The sequence below is a fragment of the Puma concolor genome, chromosome B1, assembly GCF_028749965.1.
Source record: "Puma concolor isolate L17-30 chromosome B1, mPumCon1.1.hap2, whole genome shotgun sequence".
In the NCBI taxonomy this organism is placed as follows: Eukaryota; Metazoa; Chordata; class Mammalia; order Carnivora; family Felidae; genus Puma; species Puma concolor.
In genome coordinates, this window is record NC_141670.1 from 205314801 (window position 1) to 205338921 (window position 24121).

At 60.5% G+C, this 24121-nt stretch overlaps 1 protein-coding gene across 3 annotated transcripts in view; it reads right to left on the reverse strand.

Moving 5' to 3' along the window:
• Positions 1–14069: 14069 nt before the first annotated feature.
• The window catches only part of DOK7 (docking protein 7), a 29797-nt gene continuing 19745 nt past the window's right edge, over positions 14070–24121 (reverse strand). For all 3 annotated transcript variants that reach the window (XM_086705555.1, XM_086705553.1, XM_086705554.1), the window contains 4 exons: positions 23274–23980; positions 19333–19375; positions 15131–15259; positions 14070–14896 (listed from right to left, as the gene is read on the reverse strand). In XM_086705555.1, the coding sequence (XP_086561681.1) occupies positions 14760–14896; positions 15131–15259; positions 19333–19375; positions 23274–23980 (1016 nt within the window). In that variant the 3' untranslated portion in view covers positions 14070–14759. The remainder of the gene's footprint in view (positions 14897–15130; positions 15260–19332; positions 19376–23273; positions 23981–24121) is intronic.

The following is a 24121-nucleotide window of genomic DNA, read 5'->3' on the forward strand; positions in this document are numbered from 1 at the left end:
TCTGACGCGTCTTGGTGGTCTCACTGCACCTGCGTCTCGTTTCTCTTTTGCCCCCACACCTCACTCCCCGGCTTCTCTGTTACGTGATGTGGGAGGGGCCCGGGGCCCCAGGGCCACGGTCCCCCTGCTCTGACGATTTGGAGTTGAGTTGGGGGTGACCTGGCCCAGGCCCGCTGGGGGCTCAGCCGGCATCTCCCTGCCCACCTCTGTGGCTGGACTTGGGAAGAGCCCACGAGCCCACGGGGCCTCCGTGTCCAGCACGAGTGCCCTACTGTGTCGGGGGTGATGGCTCTGCGGGACCATTCTCTGGCCTCACGGCAGACGGTCCACACAGGGACCTGACACGCTTCTCAGAGCTGAACCTGGAAGAGGCTTGACCCCGGTGCTGCCCCGCGGCATCAGCCACATCCGGGTCTCAGCGGGAACGCTGGGGTCCGCCAAACAGTCCATCCCTTTGGCCGTCACTGCGGGAAGAGTCCGGTGCAAGGGTGGCGTGCTAACCGGGTGTGTCAGGACACGGTAAAGCTGAGCAGGGGGGTGGCCCCACCACAGGCTCCTGTGTGGGCCACCGGGCGAGGGGCGGGCCTTCCTGCTGTGCTCCCCCGCACAGGAGCCTCACCCTGGGCCCCTGTCGTATCTCCTGACCAGGTCTGCCGGGGTGGCCCTCCCAACACAGCGCACATGGCTCTTGCCAGGCCTGACGGGCAGGGCAGGGCAAGGTGACAGACGGCTCAGGTGACAGCCAAGGCCGAGAGAAGGGCCGGTCGCCAGGCCTCCGCACTCCAGGCCACACACATTCTGAGCGCCTCTGTGTGGGGTGCAGGGCCCAGGAGGAGGTCGGGCCTAGGACATGGGGGCAAACAGAATAGGACCTCTGACTCAGTTTACCATCCAAGAAACCGACTTGAGGGAGCTCTTGGCCTCCAGTCAGAGGTGCCAGAGAACCAGACGGGTCTTCATGGTTTGTCGTTGCCTCTGCCACTGGAGGAAGCCGGTGCTGTGTCGGGCCCCAGGCCGGAGTCTTCCCGAGTGGGTGCTCAGGAACCCAACCCCAGGTCAAGTGGAGATGACCCACTATACTCCTCTCCTACAGCTGACCACGTGGCCTGTGGCCCCCCCCACATTCATACACCAGAACCTAATTCCCACGGTGAGGGTGTCAGGAATGGGGCCTTGGGGTGATCAGATCATGAGGGAGGAGCTGCACACAGGACCAGGGTCCTTGTGAAAAGAGGCCCCCGAGAGCCCCCTGGCCCTCCACGGTGCGGGCACGCAGCAGGAAGTCTGCGTCTGTGGTCCAGGAAGCAGGCCTCGCCAGAACCCCGTTGCCCCCACCTTGATCGTCACTTCCGGCCTCCAGAACTGACAGACGCCTGCTGTTCGAACCACCCAGTCTGTCTCTGACCCAGGCATCGCTTTCTTGATTTCAGTAAAGCTGGGCTTCCCTGTTTGAACTTCATGGGCAAGAAATGAGAGCGCACAGTTGTGTGGGGTTGGGGGCAGTGTGGCTTCTAGCTGGCGTGTCGAGATGCAATCATATCATTTCACAGAAGCGTGTACCTTTCCGCTGTCGCGTAGTATTCCGTGGTGCGCTTGTTGGAGGTTTTGGAGTCGGGTTGTTTCCGGGTCTGGGTGGTAACACAGGCTGGGAGCCCCGTGGTGAACGTCCCCGTGTGCGCATGCGCCCTGCAGGCTTCTGGTGGTAGCGATGGTCCCGCGGGGTGCGTTCACCCCAGCGTGCAGGATGGCCCCGACTGCTTTCGCGGTGCCACTGGCCGGCAGGACGGCGCGAGAGGCTTGGGGTCCAGTGTACTGGATGTTCTGGCTGCGCGTTGGAGGGCTCCGCTGGCGGGGTGGCCCGTCCCCGGGGTTTGGTGACTTTTCGAGCGCCGAGGAGGGGGCGCGCGCACCCCGCAGCCCAGGCGCGCGTCCATCTGCCCCGTGTGCGCTCACGGCTGCAGGTGCCCGAGGACGAGCCCCCCGCCCGCGGGCGAACCCGCCTTTCTCCCCGGAGCTCGCTTCTGCCTGCGCTCGACCGTCCGCACACGGAGCCCGACCGCGAGGAGGCGCTTCGCTGCGCATGTGCGCTCCGTCCAGCGGGGCCCTGCACCTGACTGCACGCCCTCGGCCGCTGAAGGGCGGCCTGGTGCCCGGCTGCCGCCGGGCGGCCACTTGCTTCATGTTCCAGTGCCCTCTTCAAACACGCGTCTTCCCCTTTGTTTCCTGGGTTGGTGCCTTTGTGAAAACTCAAGTGACACACAGGTGTGGCTGTTTCTAGACTGTCCTGGTGCTATCGCCGTCCCCATTACGGTAGCTTTAGAACAAGGCTTGGAATCGGGATGTGCGTTTCCCTCCCGTTGTTAAAGATTCATTCCGGGTCTTAGCATTTCCGTGTGTATCCTGGAGTCAGCTTCTTGGTTTTTGCAAAAGCGACTAGAATTTTGACAGGGGTCACCTTGAGTACGCGGCTCGCTCTGGGGAGAATCCACATCCTGGGATCGAGTCTCGAGCCTCTCGCGTTGTGTGTGCCCCGTTTATTTAGCCCGCCCTGCGTCTCTCTGTACACAGACGCTGCACGTTTTCATTGCATTTCTCCCCGCGTGTTTCGTGCCGAATGCCACTGTCTGTGGTGTCTTCTCACCTCGGTTTGTGGTTTTCATATGATGACCTCACGCCCTGCGTCCCGGATCCCCGCGTGTCCGCACGCCCTCTCGTGTCGCTTCTCCCCGAGCGCCATGCCTTCGCTTGCGTGTACCCCGGAGGGACACGGGCCCGTGGGCCTTGTTCTTGCCGCGTGAAGCGCGTCACACTTGCTGTCACATCGGACTGAGGCGAGCCGGGAGCGTCCCTTGCCAGGCTCTGCCGTGGCCAGCGCAGGAGTGGCATTCCTTCCCCCTTGACGTGCCCCAGCCTTCCTGCTGGAGCCTCCTGGGCCCACGGTGTCCCTGGTGCCAAGAGTTTGATTAAGAACTCGGTTTTTAAGGCTAGATACAGGGCTGTATCTGAGTTGTCAAAACAGTTGGCGTAAAGTTGTTCCCTTGATGCCTGTCGGGTCCGCGGTGGAGCCCCATTTTTGTTCCTGCTGCTGGATTCTGCTGTCCCCCCTTTTCCCCACCCCCTGGTCAGTCTAGCCGAGGCTTTGTCGAGTTTTAGACATTTTCCCCCAGAGCCGGCTTCGGCTTTGCTGATTTCCCTCCATTGTTTGTTAGTTTTCTTTCATTGGCTTTTACCCTCTATGTCTCATTTCTGTTTAATTCGCCACCCCTGTGCCAGCTTCTCCGCACAGCAGCTCAGGTCACTGATGGAGAACACAGATGCACTGCAGACAGCAGGTGTGATCTCCTTGTGCCCTTTGGAGAGAACATGTGCTTGGGGCGCCTGGGTGGCGCAGTCGGTTAAGCGTCCGACTTCAGCCAGGTCACGATCTCGCGGTCCGTGAGTTCGAGCCCAGCGTCAGGCTCTGGGCTGATGGCTCAGAACCTGGAGACTGTTTCCGATTCTGTGTCTCCCTCTCTCTCTGCCCCTCCCCCGTTCATGCTCTGTCTCTCTCTGTCCCAAAAATAAATAAATGTTGAGAACATGTGCTTAGTGCACACGAACTTTTTAAAAGCTGACTGTGTACCAGGACACAGAAGATTCCAGTAACTTAGCAGCAAGGTTAGATGATACAGATCACGTTCTTGGCCCTCAGTGCAACAAAGGAGGCCCTCAGTAACAAAGAGACAATTTAAGAACATTTAGGAACTTTAAAAACACACGTGGGCCAAAGAAGAAATGCTATTTGAAGTTAGGAAATACTTTTAATTGAATGTCAGTGAAAATACTACACATCAAAGGGGGGGGGGGCGCATGGTCAGAGTGAGCCTCCGGGCAAATGTGCAACCACAGGTGACAGTGTGACTGGGCTAGGGGCTCTAACTCACTGCAAGGAGCCGCCACACGGGAGTCGGCCTCCCTCCTGAGGAGCGGTGGAAATGGGACAGCCTGGGAAGATGTGACCAGGGCGAGACAAACCACAGGAGCCCAGGAAGGCAGTGCGGTGCGAGACTCCGCGTCCATCCCGCGGATGTGGACATCCAGGGCCGTGAGCCGGTGGGCGGTGGGTGCCTAAGAGGAGGGCCTCCACACGAACCTGGACCCGTCCGCCTGCCCCAGGAAGTGGGGGCTGGCTGGCTCCTGCGCAGAGGTGGGGACTAGAGGGCCCGAGTCCGTGCCTGGGTCCTGGGCCTCAGACCACAAACGGCAGGTCTGGTGTTTCTGGGCCAGCAGACGTTAAAAGAACCCTTTCTGGAAGGAACTGCCCCAGTTCTCAAAGGCAAGCGTAATGGTTCACAAATGCAGAGTTGAAAATAATCAGGCACGAAGAAGGGCAGATTGGAGTGACCACGGTGATCCCAATGCGTGCGGACACAGCAGTCCTGTCGTTGTTTGTTTACGGAACACAGGACACACTCAGAACTGTCTCCAAGAACAAGCTAACAGACCCCAAGAACCAAATAGAACCTCTAGATTCTGGAGGAAAGAACTGGAAACTTCTAGTTTGAGGAGAGAAACTTTTCAGTAAATGAAGTTGCAGAAACTCATGTTTGGGGGTAAGTAATCCATGGTGATTCACGGGCCCAGCTGTGGAAGCTTCTAGAAAACAAGAGAGCATCATTCTGACCAGAGGGATGCAAAATAACCCACGGTGGTTCATGGGCCCTGCTGTGGAAGAAGCTTCTAGAAAACAAGAGAGCATCTTTCTGACCAGAGGGATGCAAAATAATCCATGGCGATTCATGGGCCCAGCTGTGGAAGCTTCTAGAAAACAGAGCATCTTTCTGACCAGAGGGATGCAAAATAATCCACAGCGACTCATGGGCCCAACTGTGGAAGAAGCTTCTAGAAAACAGAGCATCTTTCTGACCAGAAGCATGCAAAATAATCCACAGCGATCCATGGGCCCAGCTGTGGAAGCTTCCAGAAAACAAGAGAGCATCTTTCTGACCAGAGGGATGCAAAATAATCCGTGGTGATTCACGGGCCCAGCTGTGGAAGCTTCCAGAAAACAAGAGAGCGTCTTTCTGACCAGAGGGATGCAAAATAATCCACGGCGATTCATGGGCCCAGCTGTGGAAGCTTCTAGAAAACAGAGCATCTTTCTGACCAGAGGGATGCAAAATAACCCACAGCAGTTCATGGGCCCTGCTGTGGAAGAAGCTTCTAGAAAACAAGAGAGCATCATTCTGACCAGAGGGATGCAAAATAACCCACAGCGGTTCATGGGCCCTGCTGTGGAAGAAGCTTCTAGGGGCGCCTGGGTGACGCAGTCGGTTAAGCGTCCGACTTCAGCCAGGTCACGATCTCGCGGTCCGTGAGTTCGAGCCCCGCGTCAGGCTCTGGGCTGATGGCTCAGAGCCTGGAGCCTGTTTCCGATTCTGTGTCTCCCTCTCTCTCTGCCCCTCCCCCGTTCATGCTCTGTCTCTCTCTGTCCCAAAAATAAATAAACATTGAAAAAAAAAATTAAAAAAAAAAAAAAGAAGCTTCTAGAAAACAAGAGAGCATCTTTCTGACCAGAGGGATGCAAAATAATCCACGGCGATTCATGGGCCCAGCTGTGGAAGCTTCTAGAAAACAGAGCATCTTTCTGACCAGAGGGATGCAAAATAATCCACGGCGATTCATGGGCCCAGCTGTGGAAGCTTCTAGAAAACAGAGCATCTTTCTGACCAGAGGGATGCAAAATAATCCACAGCGACTCATGGGCCCAACTGTGGAAGAAGCTTCTAGAAAACAGAGCATCTTTCTGACCAGAAGCATGCAAAATAATCCACAGCGATTCATGGGCCCAGCTGTGGAAGCTTCCAGAAAACAAGAGAGCGTCTTTCTGACCAGAGGGATGCAAAATAATCCACGGCGATCCATGGGCCCAGCTGTGGAAGCTTCCAGAAAACAAGAGAGCGTCTTTCTGACCAGAGGGATGCAAAATAATCCACGGCGATCCATGGGCCCAGCTGTGGAAGCTTCCAGAAAACAAGAGAGCGTCTTTCTGACCAGAGGGATGCAAAATAATCCACGGCGATCCATGGGCCCAGCTGTGGAAGCTTCTAGAAAACGAGAGCATCTTTCTGACCAGAGGGTAGGCAGAGACTTCTAAAACAGGCCCCAAAAGGCTCCAACCATAAAAGAAAAAGGAACAAAGATTGCGTCTCATCAAAATCAGAAACTTCTCATCAAGGTGTATCATTAAGACTGTCAACCGGCCAGGCAGAGAATGAGGAATGGTCTCAAGGCCATGTCTGAGACCGGGCCCAGGTCCAAAATTCCACACACCCGCTTTTTTAATGGACACGAGACTTCAACAGGCCCTTCACCAAAGGACACATCCAGGTGGCCAGCAAGCACATGAACGGGTGATCAAGGCCATTAGTCATCAGAAAAATGCAAATTCGTGGGAGGAGCCAGCCCTACACACCCACGGGGACAACTGAAATGAGAAGAGTCCACGGCAAGGGTCGGCAGTTTCTTCCTGGAATTAAACGTTCGCTCACCGTGTGCCCTGCTGATCGCGTGCATTTGCGGGAGAGTTAAGGGGGTATGTCCACCAAAGGCCTGTACAAGAATGTGGTGCAACTTGCGTTCAAGTTTATCTCATCCAGTCCCACACAACAGGCAGAAAAGCTCCAGTGTGGGAGCAGCTTAAAAAGAATGAACAGCTAATGTAGCAATGGAGAGGAATCTCAACATTCTGAACGAAAGAAGAGGAATGTGAAAGAGACAGAGTCAATTGCTAGGAAAGGAGGTCAAAATAGTCACCTGCTGGGGTGGGCGTGGCCTCGAAAGTGCCAGAAGGAACTTCTGTGATGGGGAATGCCCTCTATCTCCTGGATGGTGGGGGCACGGGTCATATATGTGTAAAAGTGTGCCAAGCTGTGCACTTTAGATTGGTGTGGCTTTCTGTTTGTAAATTGTAACTGAGAAACTCCTCGGAGAGAGAAAAGTGCATCCGTGCAGTGATACAGTGCGTAAGAAGCAGGGACCAGCTCTAGGGAATGTACGTTTAATGGCGGAAGTAAACCCCCAAACGGATGTGAAAAAGGAGGGCATCACACAAAGAACCACAGAAGGAGATGGAAAATCACGTACAAACTGAAAGGACAAGCCGGTGGCCCAGGAGTCAGGAGAGGAGAGGAGCAGGACCCAGGAGAGACCAGAGAGGAGACCTCAAAATGTCCAAGAAAAGCCCCTGAAACTGAAGAGCAACTTTCCAGAATGAAAGACCCCAATATAAGATGTGAAAGTAGTAATTGAAATTTGTTTTTGGAGAGAGGGTGTGAGTGGGGGAGGGGAAGACAGGGAGGGAGACACAGAATCCGAAGGAGGCTCCGGGCTCCGAGCTGTCGGCACAGAGCCCGAGCAGGGCTCGAACTCACGGACCCAGAGATCATGACCTGAGCCGAAGCCGGATGCTTAACTGACTGAGCCACCAGGCTCCCCATAACTGGTAAATTTAAAAGCAGTGGAGGCAGAGACAAGATTCTGAGTATCCCGCGGAGAGGAGGACGGGGCTCAGAATGAAGAGTGGTGCTGGGAGCACCTCCAGCAGTGGGAGCACGGAGCAGCGCGGTCAAGAGTTTGAAGGAAAACCCTTTCCAGTCTAGAATCGTACACCCAGCCAAGCTCACGGTAAGCGTGAAAGTGGAGGTAGACGTTTCCTGAGCACGTAGGCTCTCAGACCTGCCCTCACACCCTGCCCTCGGCTCCTACCGGGGGAAGCGATCCTTAAAGGAAGAATCAAGTCAGGAAAGAAGACACTGGACCCAGGAGAAAGGGATCCGACCCAGAGAGACATTGATTGGAGGGGGTTAGAGCTGCACAGGAGGCTCCCAATGGGAGCAGGTCAGAACGTTCCAGAAGAGACTCATTCAAGAAGATAAAGTTGAGGGCAGCCTCATACGTTGGACTATCTTGAGATGTACGCAGCCGTGGGACAGCTGAGCGCGTGCGGTGGCGGCCGTGAGGAGTGGCACTCCGGAAAACCTGCGGTGGAGCTAGAATCCTCACGTGCCGACAGAACATGCCGTTGGAATATTGATCTGACCAAAATCCCGGCGTAAATGCACTGAGGGGAAGGAGGTAGGTGTGCACTTAGTGTGAGGACGGGCTGCGGGGGTGTGGGTCTAGAGGTGAGGAGCCCAGACGTCCGGCGCGCCCGGGTTCAGAGGTGGCTCAAAGGACCTGGTGCGAGTGTCTGTGGAGTTGAAAGAGCGGGGGCGGGGCTGTCCGTGTCACAATCCTGGTAGGAAGGTTTGGCTTGAAATCACGTGGGATGGATCTCCGGTACAAGATACTTAAACATCCTCAAGCCAGTGTTACTGTCTCTCGATAACTCAGTAGGAGAGAGCAAAAGACCAAAGTGGGCAACTCGAGGACAGAAAGTCCCTGTGCCCAGTGAGCGCGTTTGTCCCACTAGTGACAGGGGGAGGGAAGGGAGTGACCCGTGAGGTGCCATCTGGGCACCACGGCGGCCCGTTCAGGGCTCTTCTCTCGGCATGCGTGTACAGCCAGCTCGGGAGGCGACGTGGCAAATCCCGGAAAGCCGGGACACGCGGGCTCCGACCCACCACTCCCTCCCGCCGCGCCCTGGCCCGCCCGAGTGCCCACTCCCAGAGGCCATTTCGGGACTTTGAAGCCACATCGTCCATGGTGGGGCGGGGCCCCTGGGTGTCCATGTGGACCCATGACAACCGAGTGGCACCTCGAGGTCGGGACTGCAGCAGAACGGACGCTGAGAAGAAGGAGGCCGCAGGGATTCCCACCGTAGGTGCTGTTCACACAGACCGACAGTGTGTGAAGGGATGGTGAGGAGGAGGTGTGGGGAAATGGGGGAGCACCGTCACCTCTGGGACAGAGAAGGGAAAGACCTGGCATGAGGGGCCTCAGCTTCCCCTCGGCCGGTGAGGGGGACACATGTGTGAATCACTCTTTATTCCGATCTGTGTGTCCTAGCATCTCGGCGAGGCTTCCTTGCCCCTCCTGCAGCCCCCTCCCCAGAGACCAGGGGCATGGTCCTCCTGCTGGGTCCTCTCCAGTGAGCACCCGTGTGTACAGGCGTGGGAACAAACGGAAGGCTGCTCGTGCACCCCTGCACACCCCGCTTTGCTCCCCACCGGCGTCTCGTGGGGTCTCCCATCCCGGCACTTAGCAGCCTTTTGTTGTAGCAGCTGCACATTGCTTTCACCGCTTTCCTGCTGGTGGGCAGTCCCTCATATTCCGCTTTTCCAAGATGAGGTGTCCTCAGTAGAGGCCCTTATGTGACAAGCCGGCCACCATATTCAAGTACGGATGGAGGTCCTAGCCGCGGCCGTCAGGTAAGAAACAGAAAGCATCCACATTGGAAAGGAAGAAGCGAAACTCACTATTTGCAGATGACATGATAACCGTATATAGAAAACCCTACAGTCTACACACACACACACGCACACACACGCACCCCTGTTAAAGCTAATTAATTTCAGTCAAGTCACAGGATAATAACAAGCTGTCAGGGAAACTAAGAAACTCCCATTTATAATTGCATCACATACATAAATCGTGTAGGAATAAATTTAACCAAGGAAGCAGAAGACCTGTTCACTGAAAATTATAAGACATTGATGAGAGAACTCGAAGACAAATAAGCGGAAAGATACTTTGTCCTCACGGATGGGATGAATTGCTATTGTTCAGAGGTCCGTACTACGCAAAGCATTCTGCAGATTCAGTGCAGTTCCTACCAAAATTCCAATGGCATTTTTCACAGAAAGAGAACAAATCCTAATTTGTATGGAACCTCAAAAGACTAAGGAACCAGCGCAATCTTGAGAAAAAAGAATAAAGCTAGAGGCATCGCCCTCCCTGATTTCTAACTACATTACAAAGCTGTAGTAAGACAGTAGGGCATTGGCATAAAAACAGACACATGGATCAATAGAACGTAATAAAGAGCCTAGAAATAAGCCCACAACTTAAATGGTCAATTAGTTTACAACAGAGGGGCTAAGAATACAATACAAAAATGAGAATACAATAGGGGAGGGACTGTCTCTTCAATAAATGGTTTGGGAAAACGGGATAGTCTCTGGACCCCTACCTCACACCATGCACAAAACTAAGAATGGATTAAAGACTTGAAAGTAAAACATGAAACCGTAAAACTAGAAGGAAACACAGGCTGATAACTCCCTGACATCACTCTTGGTGGTGATTTTCTGGATTTGACACCAAAAGCAAAAGAAAAAAAGTGGGACTACATCAAACAAAAAAGCCTCTGCTCGGCAAAGGAGACCATCAAGAAAAATGAAATGACAGCCTTATCTGATAAGGAGTTAATATCCAAAATATATAAATAACTGAGACAACTTAATAGAAAAAGATTGGGAGGGGGGGTGCCTCCTGGGTGGCTCAGTCAGTTAAGCGTCTGACTCTTGATTTCAACTCAGGTCGTAATCTCATGGTTCGTGAGTTCAAGCCCCAAGTCAGGCTCTATGCTGACAACACGGAGCCTGCTTGAGATTCTCTCTCTCTCTCTCTCTCTCTCTCCCCCTCCCCTGTTCACACTCTCGCTCTCTCTCAAAAAGTAAATAAACATTGGGGCGCCTGGGGGCGCCTGGGTGGCGCAGTCGGTTAAGCGTCCGACTTCAGCCAGGTCACGATCTCGCGGTCCGTGAGTTCGAGCCCCGCGTCGGGCTCTGGGCTGATGGCTCAGAGCCTGGAGCCTGTTTCCGATTCTGTGTCTCCCTCTCTCTCTGCCCCTCCCCCGTTCATGCTCTGTCTCTCTCTGTCCCAAAAATAAATAAACGTTGAAAAAAAAAAATTAAAAAAAAAAAAAAAAAAAAAAAAAACATTGGGGCGCCTGGGTGGCGCAGTCGGTTAAGCATCCGATTTCAGCCAGGTCACGATCTCGGAGTCCGTGAGTTCGAGCCCCACGTCGGGCTCTGGGCTGATGGCTCGGAGCCTGGAGCCTGTTTCCGATTCTGTGTCTCCCTCTCTCTCTGCCCCTCGCCCGTTCATGCTCTGTCTCTCTCTGTCCCCCCCCCACCAAAAAAAAAGTAAATAAACATTAAAAAAAGAAAAACATTTTCATTAAAAAATAGAGGACCTAAGTAGCCTTTTTTCCCCAAAGACCTACAGATGGCCAACAGTCACGTGAAAAGATGCTCAACGTTACTCATCATCAGGGAAATGCAAATCACAACCACAACAAGAAATCCCTTTACACCTGCCTGAATGGATGTTATAAAAAAGCCCGGAAGTAACCTGTGTTGGTGGGGATGCAGGGAAAAGAGAACCCTCGTGCACTGTTGGTGGGAATGTAAGTCGGTGCATCTGCTGTGGAAAACAGGATGGAGGTTCCTCAGATCTCAAAAAAGGAAAGAAGAAAGAAAGAGAGAAGAGAAAAGAAAAGAAAAAAGAAAAGAAAAGAAGAAAAGAAAAGAAAAGAAAAGAAAGAAAAAGAAAGAACTACCACATGATCCAGCAATGACTCTTCTGGGTATTTATCCAAAGGAAACAAAAACACCAACTCAGATACCTGCCCCCCCGTGTCCGCTGCAGCATTAGCCCCTGTAGTCGAGGCACGGAAACAACCGAAGAGCTTAAGTGTCCGTTGATGCATGAGTGGGTTAAGATCGTAGTGCGTGTGTGCGTGCACACACACACGCACACACACGAATACCGTTCGACCATGAAAAAGGAAGTCCTGCCATTTGCGACAATGTGGATGGACCTGGAGGCCGTTATGTTAAGCGAAATAAGTCAGAACGATGGATACCGTATGCTCTCACTCACATGTGGAATCTTGAAGAAAAACCGCAGAGCTCATAGGTGCCAGAGGTGGGGCGGGAGGTGGGGCCGGGCAAAACGCGTGAAGGGGGTCAAGAGGTACAGAGGTCCAGTGACGCAACGGTGGGGGGACGTGCGCAGCACGGGAACCGCGGCTGACAACACTGTGTTGTATCTTTGAAAGTCGCTAAGGGAGGAGATGTTCGCTAAGGGAGGCAAAGGGAAATCTGGTAACTCTGCCGAGATGGACGGTTAAGGATGGCCGCACCGTGGTGACGCTTTCGCGGCACACACAAGTAGCGAATCCGTGTTGTACCCGAAACCGAGGCCAGGTTGTGCGCCCAAGACGGTGAGGTCTCCCATCTGACACGGATGTCCCAGAGCTAAGACACTAAGCCCAACCCGGCGTCCAGCTGCGTGCGCGATGCCGCAGGGCCCCAGCCTGAGCCCGCAAAGGCCAGAGGGCACCCGAGGGCGCGACAGGGAGGTGGGGCAGGCTGCGGGGATCCGGGCCGGGTCGTCTCTCACCTCTCCACAAAGGCGGGAGCCAGCCCTTCCCGGGCTCGAGTTGGGGTCCCGGTGAAAGTGGCAAACCAAAGCATTAATGGGACTGATCACAGCCGCAGCTTCTACCCAGACCTTTTCCTTCGCCTTCAGACTTCCCCCGAACCCCCTCCTTTGAGGAGGTGGATTTGAGGCTTGCCCCCCAACCGCCACCCCCTTCCCCCTTCACACCCCCTCCCTCCACTCCCGTCTCCTCCTTTGGCTGCCTCTTGAACAAACCCTTTTCCTGCTGCAAACCTGACGTCTCAGAGATCGTCTCTGCTGTGTTTCCGGCAGATGGAACTTGGGTTCGGCTACACAGGGGCCCCCAAACCCCTCCAGGGCCACACAGTGGCCTGTGCACCTCGCCTTCTGGCAGCTGCAGCCGCTCTGCCAGATTGACCCCGGTCTTGGGCCCTGGCCACTGAGCGCCGGGCAGCCCTTCACGGCTCTGGAAGGACGGGGGGCTGTCCCCCTGCTCTGCTTGTGTGGCCGCCACAGCTGGCTGAGCCCCCCCCCCCCACTCTGAGGCCTCCTGGGCCGGAGGGCGGTCACCCTTGGCCTCGGCGGAGGCCCTCCCTGCCAAAGCACACCTTCCTCACCCACGCTCATGGTGGCTGAGCCCCTCGGGGAGCTGTGAATGCCTAACACATCCACGACCCTGTTTCAGTGTCACAAAAACACAGCAGCCTTATTTCATTTTGAGTAACAGTGGACCCCAGATAGCAACCACTCAAGGTCGCTGGTAAGGCCCAGGACCCCGAGTTGCCTGTCCCGGAGCTGATGTGTGTGGACATCTGAGCCCCTCCCACCCAGAGGGCAACCCCTCACTGCTGGAACCCTGGACCGCGGTGTGCAGGCCATGCTTCGCTCCCCACCTTGTAATTTGAAAGGGACGTCTACCCCAGAATCTTGTTCAGGGCGTGCTAGTGGGGGCCTCTCGGGCTGAGAGCCTGACTTGTTCACAGGATCAACCCTGAGGCCTTTGCATCCCACCCAGGACATTTGCCCCAGAGGCTCAGGGCCGAGCCTCCTTCCTTCTGCCTTGACTCACAAGCTTCCCCAGCAGTCAGGTGTCAGCTCAGAAGACCGGGCGAGGAAAAGGGTGCTGGTGTTGGGAAACCCACCGACCTGAGGGATCTCAGCCGAGGAGGACATACGGAGGGTCAGCCCCATGTGCTACCTTGTACCCTTGTAGTGGATCAGGGGTGTGGTGGGGGGGAGGGGTATGAATGGATGTGGATGAGTGACGAGTGATGGGTAATGGGCGGATGATGGATGCATGATGGGATGGATGGGTGGATGGATGGGAGGCATCTGAGGGGGCTATGGTGGAGACCCTGGTCAGGCAGAACAGACCCCATCTCATCTCTGAGATGAGGGTCAGAGGGCCCAGCCCGGTGCTTCCTGTTCATGCCTAAGGAGGAATGTCAGGAAGCCCCGGGAATGTCTGGAAACTTCCCAACACCCAGATGCCCATCGGCCAGTGGAGCCACGGCCACCCCCTCCAGCTCTCTGAGCCATGAAAATGCCACACAACTTCCCCAAGGCCACAGGAACCACGGGGAGGAAACACCTACGGACGCCCCACCCAGACCCGCCAAGGTCGGGGGTAACCTCGGCCCTGAGCACCTGTGCTGTCTCAAGATGACAGAACCATGTCCAGGGTCAAGCGAAGCCACGGCCCGCTCCAGACACAGCACAAGAAAGAAGTCGCCTCATCCTTCAGGAAAATAATGTGCGTATTAAAAATAGAACATTAACAATTTTGAACTATTTACATGACTCACTGTAATGGGTCTTAAGAAGCCGTGCAGTCAGGTGACCACGTGTGGGGGCGACGCGGGCAGCCGGACAGGTCTGAAGGTGGAAGAGTCCTCCTGCCCCCAGCGCTCGGTGCCGTCACCCGGCACGGGACAGGGGTGACCCAGGAGGGGGCGCAGCTGGAGGCTGCTGCAGAGCGGGGGCAACCGGGGGGAGGCAGGATGCTCGGCACAGGCGGGGCCTGGTCTGGCCTTGCTGGGGCTTGGGGACACGTGTTTTCCGAGGACACGTCTGTCATCAGTCGGGTGGCCACCTCGCCCGTGGAACGGGGGCAGTTTGCGTCCCAGCGCCACGGAAACTGCTCTGCGATCCCCCGGCCCCCTTCGGCTGAGACGCGGCGCCGGCCCAGGTAACCAGCGGCAAGCTGGCGCCTGGACGCATGGCCCTTCCTGACCTGCTTGAGCTCCGGCGTGACTTACGGAGGCTGGGTCTGGGCGCCAGTGACCGCGGGGGCGGGGAGCGCGTGGGGTCGCGACCAGGAGACCGCCGTCACGGAGCCCAGACCACCGGGGATGCGGCAAAGATGACGGGCCCCCCGTGCCCTCGCCCGCCGCCCTCAGGAGGGAGGCCTGCTCTGCGCGGAGCCGTCCTCACCGCGGGGCCCCCTTCCTCCTCTGCTCCAGCTCGGGCAGCCGCTCCTCCCGGGTCTGTGCGTGCTGGGCCCCCGCCCTGTGGGCCGCCTCGGTGGCCGTGATGTCGATCTGTGCGTAGCGGGAGGCGCCGGCCCCTGAAAGCAGCCCCGGCCTCGGGTCAGCCCCGCGGGGCCCACGCCTCCCGCAGAGGCCTCCGCCCCGACGGGCCCGGGAGGGGCGATGGGGGAGGGGGGGGGCCAAGCTGGGAGGCAGGTGGGGTGACGCCCTCAGGGGACACAGTCAGCAGGAGCGTGGACTTGGGGGCGTTGGGGGAGGAGCTCCCCCCGGAGGGGAAGGCCCCGAGGCCCCCCGGGGGGGGGGGGACCCACCTCGGACCCCCGCGCCGGCGCCCTGCAGCTCCAGGCCCATGTAGTGCAGCTGCGTCTTGGAGGAGGGGCTGACGGGGATGTTCACGTAGGGGGGCGCCTCCCCCCACGGTCTCTCAGACCCCGCGGCTCCTGCCGGGAGAAAGGACAGTGAGTCTCCGGGGGCGGCCAAGGGCTGGGCTGACCCGGTAGACTATTCGGCAGAGAGCTCCCCACCCCCACCCCCAGCACCCGTCCCGTCCTGCGCCCCCCCACCCAGAGAGCTCCCCACCCCCCTCCTGCACCCCTCCTGTCCTGCGACCCCCCACCCTGAGAGCTCCCCACCCCCACCCCCAGCACCTGTCCCATCCTGTGTCCCCCTCCCACCCCGAGAGCTCCCACCCCCCCTCCGGCACCCTTCCTGTCCTGCGACTCCCCCACCCCGAGAGCGCCCCACCCCCACTCTGGCACCCCTCCCATCCTGTGCCCCCCAACCCTGAGCCTGGGGGACCTCCTGGCCCCCAGTTCCTGGACTCCCCCAGAACTGCCCAGCACCCGCGTCCCTCCAGGACCCAGCACCTCCTTTCTCCCCCCTTCACCACTGAGCTGGAAAGGGTGTGCCCCTCTCCCTGCGCCTCTGCACCTGCAGTGGGCTAATCACTGCTGAGTTGCCCCCGTGGATGTCCCCGTGGATGCCCCTGTGGCCACTGCAGTCAAGTGACCCATCGTTCTATCTTCAGCCCCCCCCGCCACCCACACTCAACCCCCTGGGCTGTCCTCCTGGGTCACTCCCTGGCTCCAGGCTTCAGAGAACCCCCTCTGTACCAGTGCATCTCCGCAATAAATCCCTCTCCCATCCACGGTGACACTCCTCCGGGCTGGCCCCAGCCACTTCAAGTCCTCCCTACCCGAGAAAGGTGCCCCTGCTCCTCCCCCATTTCACTCTGCACCCCCCCCCCCACCCAGGGTGTTGGAGGGGCTGCGGCACGAGCCAGGGGACAAGGGAGTGCGGCCCCTTAGCGGGCTGCCAAGATGCACCTGACCTGGCCCCACGGCCCTGCACACCGGGCCACAAGGAAGGACCCCAGCCTCGGGGGACCCAGGGTGATGTCCTGTCTGGCTGTTGTCCAGCAGACTCCCCCACACGCCTGTCCTCAGGGTCCCCTCGGGGCACAGACACATGGGGTGGGCCGGCCAGCTCCCCGCTCCTCGGATAAAGGCGGTAGAAAGCCGCACGGGACATCCTGTCTCTGAGCTGCTGTCCGCGGGTCAAGGGAGCCAAACCCAGGGCTGGGGGGCTTCAGCAGGTAGACCCCGGGTGCCTTTCGCCCCCTTGCCCTTTAACTGCCCCAGCAAGGCCAGGGGTGGGGGGCACAATACTGCCTGCTTGCTCCCAGTGGGGAGGTTGGGGCCACAGAGACCCTGAGCCCCGGCCAAGGCCAGGAGCACGTGGTGGCCAGGCAGAGCCAGACTGGGCCCAGCCGTGTGGGGTCACTCACCAGACTCCACGAGCTAAAGCAAGTCACGCGGTTCCTGCCCCTCCCGGCCTGGGGGCCCCCGAGGGTCCCCCCTTCTTGCAGTGCAGGGTGGGACCCCCTCGGGATGCTGTCCCCACTTTACTGATATAAAACACATTAACACTGATGCCCGCGGCCTTCCAAGCCCCGGAAACTGCTCCCGTGTTCCCCTCACTGACCCCGCAGGGAGACCTCGGGTCCACATGCAGATGGGGCCTCCCGTCAGTGCTGATGAGCAGGCCTGGAGGGCGTGGGGCTCCCAGGAGAGGCTCCAGACCCCCATGGAGGCCTGGACGTGGCGGGGCGGGGTGTGCAGGAGACTGGGAGCAGAGATGGGTCCCAGATGAGGAAGACCCACGACCCCGCCGCAGAGAAGGGGAGGGAGGGCCCGAGCATCAGGCAACGGCCGTCACTGACTCTGGCTGCACCGAGCTGACCAGGGTCCTCGAGGAGGGAAGGCAGGTTCCTGCTGGACGTGGAGGTGGCCACCTTCCTGGTTTGGGCAAAGCGGGACGTGTTGATCCCGAGGAACAGGGAGAGGGCCGTGCGCACACTCAGCTTCTAAGCCAGGCTTAGGGCACTTGGTGCCCGGATCCGCTAGGGGCCCAGCGAGGTCATGCCACCAGGCCTGCTCTGTTTGGCAGTTTGAAGAGCGTGTGTGCACTTATCAAGTGAAGAACAGGCTGTTTTCAGTCCCCGGAAGATCTCAGCTCCAAGGTGAGGGGTTCGGTGGCTCTGCTGCATTCGTAGCACACAGAATCTACCACAGGTGAGGAAGCCTCCTCCCAGCGGACGGTGGCCTTGGCAGGTGGCTCAGGGCCAGGGCCCTCTCCCCTCGCGGGCACCAGGGAAGGGCCCAGCCACACCGTGTCCACGCGGGCTCTGCACACCAACAGTGTGGGACTCTCCCCCAGCCAGCCTGGGGGGAGGGGACTGGCACACAGAGGGTCAGATGCAGACCCTCCCCCATGTAACCCGAGAGGATGGGGGAGACACCTAGACTGGTGAGGCCAGGAGAGATCAGGGCAGGCTGCCTGGAGAAGGAGGCATGTACCGAGGGATAGAGGACAAGAAGGAATAACAGGTGAAAGGCAGAGGCAAAGGCCTGGGTGGAGCTGGGAGAGCCCCTCAGGGGCTGAAAAGGGATCTGAGGGGAGACTAGGCAGGAAGCCCGGCCTCTGCACAGGGGCTCCTCGAAACCAAGAAGGGGGCTGGGCCTTGACCCGAGGTCACGTGGACAAGCCCCTGAGACTCCGCAGCTACTTCCGGGGTTAGACTCATGTCTTCCCCAGTTCACAGTCTGCTGGGGGTAGGAGGCAGGAGAAGGGTGGAAGGTTCTAGAAAGCCCAGAACTGTTCTAGAAAGTCCTTGGCTGCTCCCTCCTGGCCTCGGCCTCTAACTGGTGTTTGTCAGGGACAGGGGGTGCTGTGCCCTACCACCCCCTGCAAACTGTGAGCTCCCCCCTGGTTCCCTGCTGCCCCCCACTCTGCCCCCATCTCACCCCCCTCACCCCCCGCCCCCCTCCTGCTCCTTGCGTTCAAGCCGCTCCCACCATCTCATAATCTCCTTAGATGCTTTCCGGAACAAAGCAGATCATCGATGAGTGCTGCCCTGCCCCCCTATCCCCCCGACCGCACGGCAGGCCCAGTCCTGCCTGCCCTGGGCGCCCCCGCCGTCACCAAGGCTCTGGCCACACAACCCTGGGCCCAGTTCATCTCTGTCCCTGCCAGACCCGGGGCCCCAGTCCCCAGCCCCCGGCCTCAGTGGGAAGGGCCCACATCCTCTAGCAGATCCTGACACCTGTGCCCCCGGCCCCACCTGCTGCTGCTGTGGGCACACCCCGTGCCTGGGTTACCAGTGGCCACAGGCCCCTATGAGGAGGCGGCTGGACAGCAGGGGAGGTGTCTAGGACGGTCTGTGAGTGGATGTCAGGGGACGGTATGGTCAGAGGTGGCCCCCAGGACCCTATCCCCGCCCAGGGAGCCCCAAGGCCAGCTGGCGTGGGCCCTGCTTGCCGATGGCCCTGCCCGCCCCCTCCTGCCCCCAGACGTCCCCTCCGGGTCAGCCTGCAGGCAACGGCCCCAACAGGTGTCCTGTATCTCCAAAGAAGGGTGGAGAATCCGGGCTCATTAGGGTCCCCCAGCCCAGAGGCCCTGCCAAGAGCATAAGGTCAGGAGCCCTGACCTCCAGCTACCCCTCCCCACCCTGCCCGAGGCCAACCCTGCCGGAAGTTCGGCTTCCCCCAACTTCCCAGGCCTTTCCCGGAGTTAGAGCCTGCTTCTGCCCAGGGCTCACCTTCTAACTGTGCTTGGGGGACCCCAAGTCTTCCCCTCACTCCCTGCCCGTCACTGGGACCCCTCACCTCTGTTCTCCGTCACCTCAAGGACAGGGGTCCCTCCCGAAGGCTGAGGCTCCAAGGCGGCCCGGGCCTGCCCGCTCCATCCACACACCCCCCTGGGCAAGCTGGCCACACTCGGCCCCGCCACCCTCCCCTCACTGCCCGGGCCTGCCCCCCGCTGGGGCCAGGGCCCCTCCCGGCTGCTCACTGCTGTCCCACCGCCCACAGCCCCCTCTGGCCTGGCCACTGCCCCCCACCACTGCCCCTCTTCCACATGCTGCCCCGTCGGGTGCGGTTTCTGGCCGGCCGTAGCCACAGCCACCGTGACCCTCACTTCCCCCGTCCCGAGGCGGTGCGAAGCTGGGGCCTACCTGAACGTGTCATCAGAAGCCCAGGGGGTGGGGCAGCTGCTCCCTGGACCAAAGAGAACATGTGTCAGTCTGTCCGTCCGGCTCACACTCATCCTGCACGCAGCCCGAGAAGCAGGACGCTAACCCAAGTGTGATACGGGGCGCCGGGGTCGGGCCACCTACCGGGGACACAGGCCCAGACTCCTTATCTCCCTGGGACCTCAGCTGGCCCACCAGCCCCGACACCCGCTTGCCCTGTTCTGGGGAGAGGGGTTGGTGACTGCGGCCCCCAGGCCGAGTCCAGGCCGCCTGTTGTGATAAACACAGTCTTGCTTACGGGCTCTGCTCGGGGCTGTGCCGCAGGGCGTGAGGCCACCAGACGCGCAGGGGCTGGGACCCGTACCCCCCAGACGCCACCTGCCGGCTGCCAGCAGCGGCCACCTGTTGGGGGGGGCCACAGAGGCCACAGGAGATGAGCCAGATCCCCCAGAACAGCTGAGGGGCCTCTTGGTGGCGCCTCATTCGACATGCGGGCCCGGGGGAGGAAGGGGCTTTGGTGGCCTCGGAGCTGAGGACAGACTCTGACCGGGAGGGAGGGACAGTGGCCCACGACGGCACATCCATTGCCACCTGGGCTTCAATCGCCGGAAGCCCTCAAGGAACAAGCCCCCGCCAGGGCCAAGGGCAAGGGACCGAAAAGGGTCCAGCATCGCCAGCGGTCTGGGGATCACAGCCCGACGGTGGGGCCTGGTGGGCAGCTGCGGATGGGAATGTGGATGCGGAGGCCCGAAATGCTGCTCCCGGGGACACAGCTGGGTGCCACAGACTCGAGACACGGCACCCCAACCCTGGTCCTGGGCCAGGCTCGAGGACCCCTGAGCACGCTGAGCTGGTCTAACCCATCACCTGGTGTTAAAGAGCCCTTGTGCGGGCCTGGAGCTTGGGCAGGGCGCGTCTGACCTCCAGCACTGCGACGGGAGGCCAGCTGCCCCCCAGGAGTCCCCACACACCGCCCTCCGACGTAGGAGGCCGGCCGTCTGCCCACAGGAGGCCAGGATCAGTCGCTAAGTGCCGACAGCCCCACCCGCGTCCAGGGGCCAGACCCGCAGGTACAGGCTCAAACCCAGCCCCGGGCATGGGCGGGACGCGACGAGCAACGTGGAAAATGAACAAACGACGACCTACCTCCCCCTCCTTGGGGGCCAGTACCCCTCACCCCCGGGTGCACACGGCCCCAGAGAGACCAGGAGAAAGGGCTCCTGGTCCGCATCTGCCCTCTCTGGTTGCGCCCAGCCCCACCGGGTAAGGCCCCTGTGCCCCCACACACAGGACCACCCCGGGGTGCGGGGCGGCTGACGCACACGGCTGTGGAGGGCCGGGCCCTGCTCCCCGCCACTGCTTCACCCCATCACACAAGATGCCTAAGCCGCCACCAGCCCAGGCCACGCCCCCGGCCAAAGCCCCACCCCTGGGCGACCTGGCTCAGCCTGCCTCTCCTGCCTCGCCTCCCAAACGGATTTCCCCTGAGGTCCCAGCGGTCTCAGTCGAGGAGACGAGGAGACGATGAGACGATGAGACGGGAGTCCGGAGCTAGGATGCCCGCAAGGGGCAGGTGTGGTGGGGAGGGGCCGAATGTCTCCACCACTGGGGCCTCTGCCTGCTCTGGGCGGAGGGACGCCTGTCCAGCCTGGCCATCGGGGGCAGCAGGCCCGAGCCCGGACGACGAGGGGCCCTGGCAGGAACAGACGCCAGTCACAGCCTTATTTGTCCTGCAGCAAGTCTGGCCGGGGCGCCTCGGGGGCGGGGGGGACGATGGGGTGTCTGGTGACAGCTCCCCTTAACAGGCACCTACTGCACACTTGTGTCTGTCACCTCGTTGGACCCTCTCCGTGTGCCCAGGGGAGGAGGGACTGTTGTCCCCATCCATGGAGGAGGAAACTGAGGCTCAGAAAGGTGTAGTCACTGGCCTGAGGCGGCCCAGCTGGCGGGGCGGGGTGCCGCTCAGCCCCCAAAGCCTGGCCTTCCTCGCACTGTGGTGCGGCGGGAACCCCGGCCAGAACTCCCAGCTCGGCCTCCACGGGGACCTGGGTCCTCCCAGCTCCCCTCGCGGAGCTGCCCCCACCCCCCGCCAACAGGGTGGTGAGCAAGGGCGGAGATGGGGGTGCCAGGGCAGGGCGTGCAGGCGTGAGATGGGGTCCCTGGAGCTCTGCCACCAAAGGGGGGAGACGGCAGGGGGTGGGGGCCCCAGGCTCAGAGCCAGGACTCACTAGCCCAGAAAGCCCTCACTTGGACACAGGGAGCCACTGCCTGAGCCCGTGTGACCACCGAGGCCCTCACTGTGGTCGCGAGTGGACAGAGGAGCATGCACACGCATCACACAGACCACACCCGTGTGCATTACACATCGCACACAAACATCACACCACACACGACGCATGCGTGCGCGTGAACACACACGTGCACACGCTCCACACCAGACGTGCAAACGCCATGCACACACACGCATGCAAATGTACGCAGCACACTTACCACACATGCACACGCGCTGCACGTGCACGACACACACACGTGCAAATGCATGCACACACACACACACACACACACACGGCTGTCGGGAGCTGCTTTTCCTTTTTCGGGTCTCTGGTGCGTTCAGACTTGAGGCCACTACAAGGCGAGGCCTCATGCTGCTCCCTGTGACCCACAGGCCCCCAGATCTCAGAGACAGGGGCCCCGCCGGGAGGGCCGGGGCGCGAGGTGGAGAGGACGGGCAGACGGAAAAGAACGAGACCGTAAGAAAAGAAAATTTTATTTCCAGTCTAAGGATGTATTACAAACAGCGTCAGACTTCAAAAATGTAAGAGCGACCAACGTCTTCAGCCGACGGTGAAGGTACAAAGCCACGTATTTACAGGTGAGCTGTTTGCCCCCCGATGGGGGTGACTCCGGACAGCGCGGGACGGTGCCAACCGGAGCCCGGAGCCGCACAGGCCCCGCCTCTCGCAGGTGCACGAAGCCGCAGAGCGATGGACAAACCAGGCAACGCAGCCGCACCCCATGCAGGCGAGCAGACAGACGCGGAGGGCGCCCACGTGCCCTCCGGATGCCAAGGGACGGGCCCCGGAGGCCCGAGCTCCAGCCTCGAACTCAGCCAGCGGGTGGCGGGGGAGGACGGTGCAGCTTCTAGAGCTTCCACAGGGGCCCCCTGGCAAGCTGGCCCTGCCGGGCTAGCTGGTGGAAGGGACATCACCACCCTGCCCCCCGGCCCAGCCCTCACCCCGGAGGCTGCGGCTTCAGGGAAAGGCTGGCGGGTGAGCCGTGGACACCCAGACCCTACAAGCCCCTGTACCTCCTGAGCCTCAGTTTCCTCCCCTGGTGGACGGGCCAGCAGTGGTGCTGCCTTGCAGAGGAGGGGCGGGGCGGGGCAGATCGGTAAAGCTCTCGTACGCACGACGTGCCGTGCTCCTGGCCCGGCAACCGGGGGTCTGCGGCGGCTGCAGGGGGACCTAACTTTTGTCGGGCGGGATGACTGTGCACTGGAGGGGACGGACCTGAGGTGTGAGAGTGGCCGTCCAGCAGGCAGGCAGTGGCACAGGCCAGCGAGGGGCGCCCCCAGCCTTGCTCACCCCGAGGGCACGGCTTGAGCCACCTAGGACACAGCACCCTCCTGTGCCCCCAGCACCTGATCCTCGGGCTCTGGGACTCTGCCAGCCCCCGGCCTGCCCCGCTTTTCCAGAACGTACTTCCGGCCGCATCCCGGTCAGTCCCGTGGGCCCCCCCTGCAGGCCTCACGCCCAGAGAGGAGGAGGCTCTGGGGTTGCCGCCGCTGTGCCGTCCCCACTGCGCCACACAGCGGCTGGCTCCGCCAGCAGCACAAAGGCGCCCCCTCCCCTCCTGTCGGGAGAGACGAACCAGCCCCCCGCAGCAGCGGGCCTGGGCCACGGCTCTCAGGGAGGGGGGTTTACCTTGAGTCCTCCACAGACGGGACAAGTGGAAAAGAAAGCCGGAGGAAGCCCCGCGTGGGGACTGCCTGCTTCCCAGGCCCCGCCGGGGGCCTCGCTGCCCGGGGCCTCCGCCGCCTGTCCCCGCCGCCTCGTGCCCAGCCAGCCGGAGGGACACCCCGCGGACGCCTGGCCACCCAAGTCCCCGGCCCCTCCGTCGTCGGGGCTGCCTTGTGCGGTGGCGGTCTGGTCCCTGGCGTCCCGGCACAGGCTGCGTGGCGTGTCATAATGTGGCCGCAGGGCAGCGGGCACTTGGTACTCGGCCGTCCCCGGCGGGCAGGCGCACAGGCTGGGGTCGGGCACCCCGGCCGCGGGCGGCAGGCTGAGCGAGGACCCGAACTCGTCGCCCGCGCGCCACACGTCCAGGCTGCTGCCCGCGCAGGACGAGAAGCTGCCCGAGTAGGAGGAGTGGCTGCCCGTGGCGATGCCGCTGTCCGACGAGCTCTGGCGGCCGACCTCCTGCAGCTGCCGCGGCCGCAGGGGCTTGGGTGGCGGCCTCGAGGCGCCCGGCGCGGCCTCCCCGGGGGCCTGGGTGGCCGCCGGCCCCGGGCCCTCCTGCGACGTGCCGGCCGAGGACGAGGACTGCTCGGGCCACGCCGTGAGCCGGCTGCCGGCACTGACGTCCGAGTGGCTGGCCTCCGAGGACGAGCTGGACAGGCTGCGGTCGTCCCCTGAGACAGAGGGCAGGGGCGGGGCTGTCGAGGCTGCTCCGGGGCTCGGGCAGACTCAGGGGGCGGGGGCTGGGGGCGACGGCAGGCAGCACCCCCTCTCCGGGCTCCCCCTCTGCCCGGAGGCTCACGCGGGTCAGGCCG